The following is a 12,764-nucleotide window of genomic DNA, read 5'->3' as shown; positions in this document are numbered from 1 at the left end:
CCCTTGTTGAAATATTACCCATCTTACTACAGATTTTCTCAAGAACGTTTGCTTTTCCATGTTCATGCTCTGCATGAGAGCTCGGAGGGAGGGCTAGCCCACATAAAGCACACCTATCTGAGTTCCAAAGGTTACCTTTTAGAAGAGCCGCAAAGGACAGTATTTGCTCTTGGGTTTGCTGCAACACTGCTTCACACTCCGCCTTGATCAAAACTTTACATAGATAAGAATGAGCTTCTGCTGTCATTTCATAACTTGAAATGAGCACAAGTGAAGCAGCTGCCACAGCCCAGCGACATAGATAAAACAGACAATCAACCACTTGCGGCGATTATCCTCTGCTCCTCAGCAAGGCCCGTGAAAAAGCATGCACACGTAGTCAGCCTGAGAATGTTCCCAGATGCATCTGCAGCACTTTGGTGAATCACAGTTTCCAAAAGACCGTGGATTGGAGCGGGGGTGGGGGCACAGCAGTGAAGGATTAGGTTTCACTTGATTTAACTAATGGTAGCAGATGGATGCACACTCATCTGATGTTGGTTGGAAATCTCTATTGCTTTTGATCAAGCCAATCACTATCCGTACCTTTCTTCTCTCCAGCTGGTGTGGGGAGATCATACGTGATAACTCCAAGGTCCTTCTTTTCTTTCTTCTCCGCTTTTGGCTTCTTCTGCACGTGTGGGATGAGCAGGACGTGAGGGGAGGAGAGAAAACACAATTACCTTTATGGAAGGAAATTGCTTCACACTGTACATTCTTTTAACTGCCCAAAACTGGATACCCCCCCATGGTGTTCAAAACAGGAGACACTCTGCAGCATCTGTAGAGATCAATGAATGCACCACAAACATTGCAGAACTGGTGGTTTGATAGTACTGTGGCTGATCACGAACATAACCCTCACTTTCAGAAGTGCAACTACAACTGCTACTAGAAAAGCTCCAGGCTTGAGGATTCTTTATTCGGATCACTTTCGAAGACAGCCCCCAAAAAAAAGCACAAACGCTCCTTTTTTGCTCAACACTTAAATGCAGAAATAATGGAAAATAACTCAACAGGAATTGGTGTCATAGTCTCTCCAGAACGAGCCACAAGTACTAATTTCATGAGGAGATGGCAGACAAAGGATAATCAGCCAGTGAGATCGCTCAGTTGGTTGAGAGCCTGCAGTGCATATGTGTGTATAACCTGGGGAGTCGAAATCCATACAGGCGCAAGTTGATGAAACATATAGCATTGAGATGGAGAATGTTTACACATTATTTAAGCAGCAAGACACTATTAATTTTGCGGGGAGTGGCAGAGAGTAGGTCAAATCAATAGGAAACGGTCGACCTATACCCACAAAACTCTTCAAATTGTAGGAGTAAGTAGGCTCTTTAAAATCCATGTATGGATAGGTGGGTTAGCAAGGGATGCCCTCTAAGAACTAGAAGAATCTGTCAAATGCTCCCAATTGAACTCCAGGTTCACAACCAACCCTGGTTAAAGGGAGCGCAGGCCCTGATGAGCAATACAGATGGGGGAGCAGGGGTGGGGACAGAGCAGGCATAAAGACACAGGGATCATACTTCGGTCTGCTGTTCCTTCAACTTGTCTTTTTTCTGGTGAAACTTTTCCAGTTTTTCTTTCTTCTTTGCCTCTTTTTTCAGCTGCGCTGCGGTCTTTGGAGGGCCCCCTTCCTCAGAATGGGACCCTTGCACAGGTGCAGGATGATTGGCTGGAGCAAGTGCCGGCTCCCCTGTGGTAAAAGCACAACGTGGAGGTGAAAAATCTAGGAATAGTCTTGAAAAACCAGAGTCAAGAGAGCAGGCATGCTTAGTTGGTGGACTTGGGCCAAAGACCATTAAGGTTGTAGGCAACTGGCAGGGTCAGGTGCAAAACACAGCTGTACTAAGTGAGTTTTAAACAAAAACTATACTTTTCCTACATCACCTGCATTCATAACCTTACATGTCTCAAACCACAGCCCACACCTTAAATACCTTTCTGGCACAGATCAATCTAAATGTTCCAGGAGAGTGTCTAGATGAGAAAAAAGTAAAGTCTTTATATTATTCGCCAGTATATTTGGCTAAATAGTTAAACATGCACCCTCTGCACGTGCACATAGACTGTGGGAGAGAAGAAATACAACTGCTCCAAAAATATTTTACAATATCTACCTCTCCCCATCTCTCCCTATCCCTCCCTCACTATTTGGCAGTGTGGAGATGGATTTTCAGAATCAGCCCTGTCAACAGATTCTGAGAGACCACCCTATTCTGAAGAACAGGGACAGACACTAATGTGTAGTGCGATGAATCCAGCTCAATCCTCACACAATCCCTGCCCTAAGTCTCCTCCCAGGTGGCCAGGGGAAGGCAGCCGCTACCTGATCCTGACCCTACGGGTGGTATTAACTGAGTGGATCACCTGGCAGGAGAAGGCCCCCAAAGGGACAGGAGGACTGCGCTACGAGAGACACTGCATTTGTCTTCCTCAGAGAGGGAGATTTCTATGGTGCCAGCCAGAATATGTAATGGCTTGTTGTCAGAGTGGGCTGTACCCTTACGAAGCTACCCACATTTTTGTAGGGAAAACTCTTGTAATCAACAGAGAGGCAATACATGTGGGAATCAGAATTTTACACCCAGACTTCTAATGAATATAACTCTCCCTTTAATATGACCCACCCATTCACCCCTCTAAAAACCTTCCCTAGAGAGCTATTTGATAATCAGAGTAAATCCAATAAAGTTGAAGCATGAATTCATGAAGGAAAATGTAAACAGAACATTGGGGACTTCAGGTCCCACCAATGCCAAAAGTACTGGGACGAGGAAGAGGGAGTCAGAGGCACTAAACTGCAGTAAGCAGTCTAGTGATTCTAATGACTAACACCAGAGCGGGACTTTTGAATATTTAAGGCCCCCTCTGGTGCAGGCCATTAGAAGTAGGAGGTGGAGTAGTTGCAGATACTCCAGGTCGAGGTGGAAGCAGAAGGAAAGCAGAGATGCCATAGCCACCGCTATCTGGAGCTGATGACTTTTCTGAGAGGGTGTCCAACACTCATGGCCTTAAATGCAGAGGTTGCACAGCGGGAAGCATTGCTGTAAAAAGCTTTCCACCTGGAGAGAAAAGATCTCCTTATTGCGGGTTGAACTCCGGTGGCTGGCGAGCACCAGAGTGTTTCAGGCCGCGGGAAGCCAACTGCAGCAGTCTTCTGTGCAGAGGGAGCAGAAGAAACGGTGGCAGTGGAGCGAGCGGATGCATAGATCAGTGAGTTCATCATGGTTGGGTAACCCCGGCACGCTTCGCAAACGACCACTGGGCACTAATAATGATTTTGAATACCAAACTAATATAAAGAAGTTGAATTGGCATAATATAAACTTTCTGAAAACACAAGACAGTAATGGTTATAATTACTATAAAGATCACCAGTACTGCCAAAGCTAAGAGAGGGCAATACTGAAACAAGCCAACAAGAACCATCATTGCCAAATTCAAGAGGGGGCAATACTGAAGCAAGCCAATTGTAACCTTTATTGACTGAGTGAGGAAGAGACAATAGTTGAAAAGGATTCCAACAAGCATTGTTAAAGCCAAAGAAGAAGAACAAGTGTAATAGACGGTCAGTATTTGTTTGATGTAAAAGTGGGAAAACAAGCGTGGCAGGAGAGAAGCTCTCCTGATAGAAAGTATTCAGGAGGGGAGAAGCATAACCTGTATTGCATGTGGCAATCACGTGAGTGGAACAAACAGCACCAATGTGTATCATGTCTCCACAAAAGTAGTAGTCTATTTTGATGTTGTTGAAAGTCAAAGACGTTTCGGGGGGGCGCTGTTGCGCGCAACTAAGATGGGCGCCTGATCGGAGTGCTCCGATCCCACGAACATCCTATATACAAATTAATCCTGTCTGGAGCCGTGACGAGAAGAAACGGCTTTATCAACAGATGCCCCTATTAAAGCGGTACATTGTGTGCAAATCCTGCCCAAAACCGCGGAAGCTCTGAGGAGTTCGCAGCTCCCTTTACACCGACGGCTCGCCCGGAGGACCGCGAGCCGCCCCTGAGCTCCAGGAGAATTCTGCGCCGGACTGAGGCTCCACCAGCATTGTGGGGCCGTGTGGGGGAGGAGCACCAATCCCCGCGCTGCGGCCTCACGGTGCGGGCATTAAGGCGGACCGTGTGGGCTGGCTCTGGGCTCCCGTGCTGGTGGAGGATCGACTGTGGTGTCTGCCCACCCCCCGGACAGCTGGGTCCGTGCACCATCTCCCACGCGGGACCCCAGCTGGCTCCGGCTGTGCGTCTGCCGACGAACGGGCCTCCGGCCGGCGCTGCGAGAGCAGGTGAGGGATGTGAAAAGTGTGCGAACCCAGTGACAGAGAAGCTCATAGAGCGCATAACGGCATGAAGTGGGATAACATCCTCTACATATCGGCTGACATTCAGAGACGTTGATAAACGTGGGAGGACACAATTCACCCGCGAAGTGGACTGGGAACTATATTACACCTGCAATCCCTCAAGGCGGTTCCTTGAGGGCGCTGCCCCTCTGTTATTTGCCGCTGTGGGGGCCCATACATGGTTCTATTAATACTGCAATCCAAGCTACTCAGCTGGAGGACGTACGTGATCCGTAGCCAGGTGCCCCCGACACCATCGGCCTGACTGCGCCACGTCCCGATTACATCAAGGAACAGGGCATCCAGCACCGCGAGGACCAGGGCGATGTGTACGGGTGCCGGAGGCCACGTGGTATAACACCAGTGGGCCGCTGGATGGTTGTGTGGAGGCGGGTCGGTGGTGACAGAGAATTCTCATTTCTGTGCAAATTCCCTTCAACCTTAGAGACCCCCAGCTCTTTTGCTGGACTTTGGACTTTTTGATTTTAATCGCCTGAGTGAGTGGCCCTTTTTCTCTGACTGGGATTTTTAATTCTTACTGTTTAAGGAGCCTGGTAAACTCCATAGGCATCTGCTTTTTGCACAGTGATACCCAGCATCCTCTGTGCAGTGCCACCGAGTAGTCCCCTGGACTTCTCTTAATGTTTAAATACATGTTCGTGTGAACTACAGTTCCCAGAAATAGTAGGATAACGTGTAACTTACTTATCTTTTTCTTTTGTGGGTCCAGTACACACCACCTTATATGGACTGCTGGGGGGTTCCCTATAACTCCTTGTCCCGCTTCTCATGTAGCTTTTTGTTACAACTGACTTACTTAAAAGGCTGGAGGCAGTGGTTACTTTTTACTATCTTGTGTGCAGGTTACCTGCAGGCTGTTTTCTCAGCTCAGTACAGCACCCATGGGTGACCATTTTTCCAAAATTGCCACCATCTTGCTTTTTCGCCATTTCTTGCTTGTCAGTTCCTTCTGGGCTGTGGGTCCTTTGTGTGTTTTGCCTTTGGTGGGCTTCAGTCCTGAAGACCGCTCAGGCTCCAGTGTGTCTGGGAAGGCAATAAGTGAGGGAGGAGCCCGAAACTTCGCTGTCCTTTGTCTGTAGGAATGCCTGACTGAAACCAGTTCTAACTAGGTGGCTGTCTGTCCTGGAGGACAGCCACCCCCCAGGTGACTGACAGATGTGTGACTGTGAATGAATGGGCTCCTGCATAAAAGGGTGAGGATTTTGGGACTACAGACAAGAGTCGATTACTGGAACAAAGAAACCAAAGAAGGTGACAAGCAGAGATGCCAGCAGCACCTTCCAGGACCGTGAAAGCACCAGTGAAGCCTTGCAGCTGTGCTGACCCTGTTTTCACATAGGCTGGTGACTTCCTCCTTCAGCCAAGACCTGCTTCATTCTGGACCAAACCCCGACTTGCTGCGACGTTCCTGGACTGCAATATCCCAATACCCGGGGTACCTGGACCATCATCGAGTGCATTGTCGTCCAAAGAATGAATCCAGCTGAAACTTTGCAGGCATCCGTGGCGTCCCACAGAAGCAGTAATTCTTCATCAAAAGTCCCCTCACCAGAGTTCGGGACCGAGTGACTGTGGAACATTTTGCCATTTTCTGTGCTTTCTGGCTGGGGAAGTGCTACTTTCTCCAATTTAGAGTTGACTTCAACTCCTTTATGCAGGAATAACAGCTTGTGGACCATCAGGTAGGCTCCTCTTGAGCCCCTGTGTTTCTTGAAAAACTATGACTGTTTACTGAACATTTTCCCTGAAGAACTGCATCAGAACTAGAACTATACACTTGACTTTGGTTGTCCTGGTTTCGTAAAGGCTACTCTTCTCAACCCAATTGGCTTTGGCAGTGCGGGTTCCCCCATAGGTTTTCAATTGTATAACACTTTTTATTGCTAGGAAACAGACTACCTACATCCCTCTGGGAGCAAAAACTCCGATATCAGTTGCTAAAGTGTGTTCCATCTAACTTTGCTTCCCAAACTCAATTGTGTAAAGGTGATCTGAGTTGATACTGACCTTTATTGATGTCACTCTGTGTGCTGGATGTGTAAAGCATAGAAAAATTACTCGCCTGCATTATTGTTTCTGATATTTTATTCCATTTTCCATTGAATGTTACTGGTACGCCCTGTCGACGTCCCTTTTAGAGCTTCGAAAAACAAAAAATGTAATACTCTGCGGCTACCACTAGATGTCGGCCTATGCATAGCATGTGATCTAAGCAGATCGACAAGTCTCAGAAAAATAAACATATTTTATATCACTTTAGGTGTGCAAGAGTTACTTGGATTCTTGTGTTTACTGGATTTCAAGATACTGCTCTACAGCTCACATTACCCATCCAAAGAAAAGCCTGGCTTCTCAGCATATCTACCAACTTGTGGAGTTCGGCCTATATTAAGAGTTGGGTCCCCAAAGTCCTATGAACTCCCACACCAGTTGGACTTCAGAAAAACATGCACACGAGAATGTCAAAAAACACGGTAGAAAAATATCCGCTACCACCAGTCTGTCCCGGACACTTCACGCAAGTAACCATAAAATTACTAAAAACAAAGTGAAATAAATACAACATTTCACTACTGCACTTCACTGTACAGTGATGTGTGCAGTACAAAACAAACATGGAATTGCGCAATGAAGGACGGAGTCCCCCTGCACTGATAGCCGTCGGGACGGTCAGCTCCCCAAAACAGGTAAGTAAAGCAAAGGGGCTTTAAAAACGTCCAGAAGTCAAGTCGGGTTCAAATAAACAGAAAAGGGTTGGGCGGTACACAGGGAATGCAACAACAAGAAAATCTACCTAACAGGCAGACGCAGTCAAAATGCACTGTATAGAGCAAGTGGCCCTCTGGAGGAACCATATAGCACAAACAGTGCAATTAGGGTTCAACAATGTACACACTAGTGGGAAATCCCTGAAAGTTTTCTAGGACGGGATCCATCTGAGGTACAGCATTTTGCGGGTTTCAAGTAACAACCCTGTTTTCTATCTATTGAGTAACACAGGCTTTGCATCATGGGTGAAAAGCGACATTTGCCTTTCTAGGCCAATGTAGTAAAGATGAGCCATTAAATGGATTCTTCCCTCCCACCGCTCTCCCAGGCTTTTGCCACTCTGCTGCCATACCTTTGCCACCGGACACTTTGGGGCACTGGGGTGCTTTCTCGCACAACGTCACATCCCCCAAGACCTTCTGGAACTCAGGCTGATGGATGCAGGTCAAGAACCAACGGGTGACATTTGTGAGAGGCTTTCGGCAGGACGAGTCCAGCACCTGTGGAAAGTTAAAAGTCTGAAAGTCTCCCAAATCCATCAAAGGTCATCAGAAGACAATGCTCAGGGCACACAGCAGCTTGAAAGAAAGAACAGCAGACCCTTAACATCTGCTAGTGCACCTATGCTTCCCAGTTACTCATTTGCTTTTTAATGCTGAGCACATTGGCGCAAAAAAATCAAAAACTGGTTGCAGAGGATTGGCAGCTACTGCCACCATGGGCTGATATCCTGTGATACACCTTGTCAGAAAAGCTCCATCCTAGAGCAAACCTGAGCAGAGAGGAGGCTTCATTCCATATCACTGCTGGGTGAACATGGACTTATCATCCAGGATACGCCTGCATCCATCAAATGCTTGGGTGCAGGATTCCTCAACCAATGGCATATCAGAAAGCTGCTTCATTGCAGGATGTATCTGGGAAGAAAACCATGCAATAAACAGCTGCCAATCGGTGGCCTTATTTCAGGAAACACTTGGGCAGAGGGGTAGACTGATATTATGATGCACATGAACTGCTTAGGAACTTTATCCCACGATTCACCTGCGCAGGTAAACACACAAGATACATGTAATTTTGTAAATAATGTTCCATCTCGGCACAAAGCCAAATAAACCACTCCCAACACTTTGTGGGTAAAGGTTTGAGCAGGTAAATACTCACCAAACCTTCACACAAAGTTTGCCGCATGGAGAGGTCAAGCGCATCGCTCAGAAATGTTATTTCTCTTCCCCTACTACTCGTACACCAATTTGTCACCTCCCCTCAACTAACAAACTGACCCTACTCTCATCTTACCACCTTACATGATACATTACTGCACAAACATTATCGAACTATAACTAAGCACCCCTCTTTTGCCCCATTTTTACTTTACACGTCAGCGTTTAACACTCGCCAAAGCAGGAGTAACCTATCAGAACTTGGATCCTACATTCCGGATAGCATCTCCCCAAAGTTCTCTGCCAAACCAGGGTTTCAAATGGACGTGAGCTGGGAGCTATTTAGCTCCTGCTTCTAGACCAGGAAAGGCTGGTTAGCTCAAAGCCAGCAGCTACCAAGGGCTACTTTTGGCTCTGCAGGCTAACTGGTAGGTTCCAAACCTTCATATGTCGCCTTAACTTTCTGTATCTGGGGATGTGTATAAAGGTCGTTAGAGAGTTCTAGAAGACATTTCATACATAATGAATGGTATACAATGGACAAGAAGTTACATTTTGTATCCCACATAAAAGTTAGATCTGCGACACACTATGTGCCAAGTCCTGGTTCTCTAGGGGGAAGCTCATTCTTACTGGGTGATGGCGGATACCCAGGAGCTACTTTTAGCTCCCGTTCATGAAATCTTAATTTCGGCCCCTGCAAACCCATAGAAGCATACCACCACACAGGACATGGGTACTTCCAACCTGCACCCATCAACACCAGAGGTTTCACATCTGCCTGTCCTGCTGTGCCCACGAACAACCCCTGCCTCTTTTGTTAAAGTCAGAATGAGCGAGTCCAAAAACAAATAGCGAGGTACTATTCAAGACCACTTTTCTTACTTACATATTTAAAGGGCAGCAGCAGGGAAGAGACAACAGCCACGTCCGCCAGAGTCACACGTTCCCCCACTAGGTAGGTCCGCAGCTTCAGGTGAACGTCCAAAGCCTGCAGCAACCTTTTAAGCTCAGCCTGAGCCCGCTCTGTGACCTGTGGAAACACAGAAACCCTCAGCATGCATGTGAAGCCCAACCAATAAGAAGACAGGAAACCCTTGGGCCCCCTCACGGTCTACAAATAGACGCCACACGTTCGCCCTCTTCCATCCACCTTCATGGAAAAAAAGTGAGCGAACACCATAATTACAACTTCACAAACAGTCTGGAAATCATAAGTGCAACTTTATATGTTCAAATACCACAGGCTCTCCTTTAATGCCCGAGATGGGACAGTGCACTTAGCTTCACTGGAAGTTCTTTCAGTACTAGAACACACACTGCAATTTCTAAAGTGGGCAACAGGGTTCACAGTAGGAAAATAAAACTGTTGGGACCTTGAGATGGGCAGCTTCCAGCTTGCTGTATGAAGAAGAAAGGGTTTACTGCTTTGCGATGTTAAGTGTGGAAATCTTGGCCAAATGTCAGTGCCTGGTGATTCACTTACCGAAGAAACCAACAGAAACGTGGTCTTATCCGGATTTGGATAAAAATAAGCATCTGACCAGGCACGTCTCAATTTATGCAAGACCAGATCAGCTTCTGTGCATTCTGTGGCAGAAGATAACCTACAGGTTGGGCTGTTTGGTATCCACCCAATGGGGTGAGGAGCTGTTGGACCGTCAGACAACCACACAAATCAGAAACTAGACAGAATACTGGGGCACCACCATATAAAACAAGGTTAGGACTGCCAATCTCATGCCATCCCAACTTCTAACTTCTTTGGCAAGGTTAACAGAGGTGGGAGGAACAGAGTCAGCCCCCACAGTGTGAAGAGTGCACGCTAGCATAGCCTTTCTGGTGCCATGGGAATTGTGTGGATGTGTCTGGTCACCTAAACGGGACAGCATGGTGAAATACCGATTAGTTGCTATGTTGAGATAGCATCGTCTTTACACTCAATATCAGGTGAATACAATGCCAATCACCATACAATTCAAGCTTTTGTTGACTTATCCTGGTCCCCAGTTTATGTTCCCTGGCTGTACCCCACCACCAAGTGGATTGTTTTTAACCATATAATCCTTTTAAAATGTACGTTACCCAGCCTAGAGACTGACCTGGCTAGATCTACTGAATCCTACACATGTTTTTTCTGAGAGACATGTCCTCCTAGCTACAAATAAACTATAAATTACGGAATAAAGAAACTTGCATTCTAATACCCAGATTTGACATTAAGGCGAAAATAAGCAAATCTATACATCTACCTATTTTTCTGTTTTCTTATCAACGAACATCAGAACACTCAGCAACAGGCAAATCACAATAATAAGAGCTATACATATATACCCAAAAGAGCTGGACCGAGGCTGAGAGATGTGTGGAAAAACTCTCCTAAGAGCTCAAGGGCACGGTGTGCAGAAACGCTATCCTTGTCACGTGATCAACAGTCACTTGGCAGATCCAAGTGCCACTGGAAAGAAAACGGCAAAAGGTGGCATGCAATTTAAAGTAACGCAGATTTAAGGACCCTGAAGATATCCCTGCCCGACACACCCAGAAATCATTGTTTGTAATTATAATTTGTTATACTGCCCACGTGAACACCTAGACAAATACACACCCTGCATATAAAATACATATACGAGAGGATTTGGGGTGCATTTAATGATCTGCTTAGTTATTTATTCGTATCCCACAGATCTTACTTTCTCATGATTTTGTAAATTTTACTCTTTTTACCTTGTTTGTTTCTTTCGCTCTCTATTGCTCTCTCTCGGTTTTGTTCACCTTAACTTTTGTTATTCTTTTACAGATACGGTCACTATTTTGTAGTTGTATAAATATCTCTATATTGTATTATGTTTTATTGTGTATGTAAAGTATTAAAGGCATAAATAAAGTCTTGTAAGAAAAAAAAAACTGCATATAGCAAGCTTATTTTGGGTGATACAGGTTGGGCTCCTTTCAAAGTCCAAGTCAGTCCAATACTCCCAGAAACCAATCCCAAGGAGAAAAAATAGCATGTGTATATGTCAACAATGCTGGGACTACGGTGGTTTTGTTGGCACAAATTTGAAAATGGTAAATTTAGTCTGCCTAAATTTGGTAGCAGTGATAAAATATATTCTATACAGAAAGGGGGCTCTAAAAGGGGTGGGAGAAAGGGTGGGGAGAACACGTCATCAACCTAGTTTAGGTGACCCAATTTACCACTTTCAAATTTGTGTTACTGAAACACAGAACCCCAACACTGATGGAGGATGGAGCGTGAAAAGGGGGAGCAAGTGAAACAGTGCTAAACCCAGAAACCAGGTGGAATAATTAAAACAAAAGATAGAAACACGTAAGAGGTGGAATGAGGTCAACCATGAGGCAGGTAAAAAATGTCGACTTGGGAATTGCGACGGCCGAAAATGTCGACTTTTTTTTTTAACCCCCCCCTTACACCACATATATATGTGGTGGTGTTGAGGGTATAATATTAATATGGAGGTGGGGGACTGCGGTGGGTCTCCCCTCGCATATATATCTGGTGTAAAGGGTTAAAAAAAAAAAGTCAGCTTTTTTCAGGCCGTCGCAATAATCACATAGATCCGAAGAAATTACCTATAAAAGGGATAAAGTCAAAAAGACACAGGAGGCAAAAGTGAAAATAAACATCACAACCTGCTCCACGACTCATGCACGCCTCCATCAACCTCATCCCACCCGCCACTTCTACTCACACTTATTTCTGCCATCACCACAACTTTCCCTTCGTATGGGCCAGGACGTAAGTACCCACCTTATGTGACCGGTTACTTGCATTAGCTGTGCTGTATCTGCCCCTGCCACAGCTTCCATATCCTCACCTACTTGCATGATTGAGCAAGTTTAAATGGATTGCCGTTCCTTGAAACTTGGCCAACAGGCCGGAGCGTCTTGAACCCTGCCACCATATCATCACTGATGGGAGGCTACTCTCCACTCTCCCATGACTAGATTAATAATCCCAATTCGGACTTTACTCTTGGGTCACCACAGTGCCCTAAGTGCCCCACCCTCTCATCACATCTAGTGTTCAGGGGTGGGGGGTCAAACATCGCCCAGAAACTAGGCATTGGGATCCTGGGACTCCTCGCCTTCTTTCCTGATTTCTGCCCAGTTTGCCCCTGGATTCATGACCAGGAGCCTGCTCACCTTCACCACTGCAACATAGCCTCCTGGTTGTTTTGTTGTGCTGGCCTAGACCCCCCTGCACCCCTCCTCTGCCTGCAATCCTGGGGCTTTTCACCTCCAGGCATCCTTTCTCACAGGTTGGCCCATCTTTCCAAGAACCCTCACCTCTGTCCCCAATCTCCTCACCTGTCTATTGGGTTAGTCACACCTTCAATGCCTACGGATTGCCATCCTGGGGCTATGCCTCTGCTCCATAGCCTTCAACATGCCCG

General features: G+C 46.2%; 1 protein-coding gene across 3 annotated transcripts in view; it reads right to left on the bottom strand.

Annotated features, from left to right (window-relative positions):
* The window catches only part of VARS1 (valyl-tRNA synthetase 1), a 365,643-nt gene that overhangs the window by 321,277 nt on the left and 31,602 nt on the right, over positions 1 to 12,764 (bottom strand). For all 3 annotated transcript variants that reach the window (XM_069635138.1, XM_069635139.1, XM_069635140.1), the window contains exons 3-6: positions 9,236 to 9,379; positions 7,536 to 7,683; positions 1,572 to 1,741; positions 586 to 670 (exon numbers count right to left, since the gene is read on the bottom strand). In XM_069635138.1, the coding sequence (XP_069491239.1) occupies positions 586 to 670; positions 1,572 to 1,741; positions 7,536 to 7,683; positions 9,236 to 9,379 (547 nt within the window). The remainder of the gene's footprint in view (positions 1 to 585; positions 671 to 1,571; positions 1,742 to 7,535; positions 7,684 to 9,235; positions 9,380 to 12,764) is intronic.

This window comes from Ambystoma mexicanum, chromosome 13 (genome assembly GCF_040938575.1).
Source record: "Ambystoma mexicanum isolate Mex_15411 chromosome 13, UKY_AmexF1_1, whole genome shotgun sequence".
Lineage (NCBI taxonomy): Eukaryota > Metazoa > Chordata > Amphibia > Caudata > Ambystomatidae > Ambystoma > Ambystoma mexicanum.
Note: the sequence above shows the minus strand (reverse complement) of the source record. Positions and strands in the feature narration are given on the sequence as shown.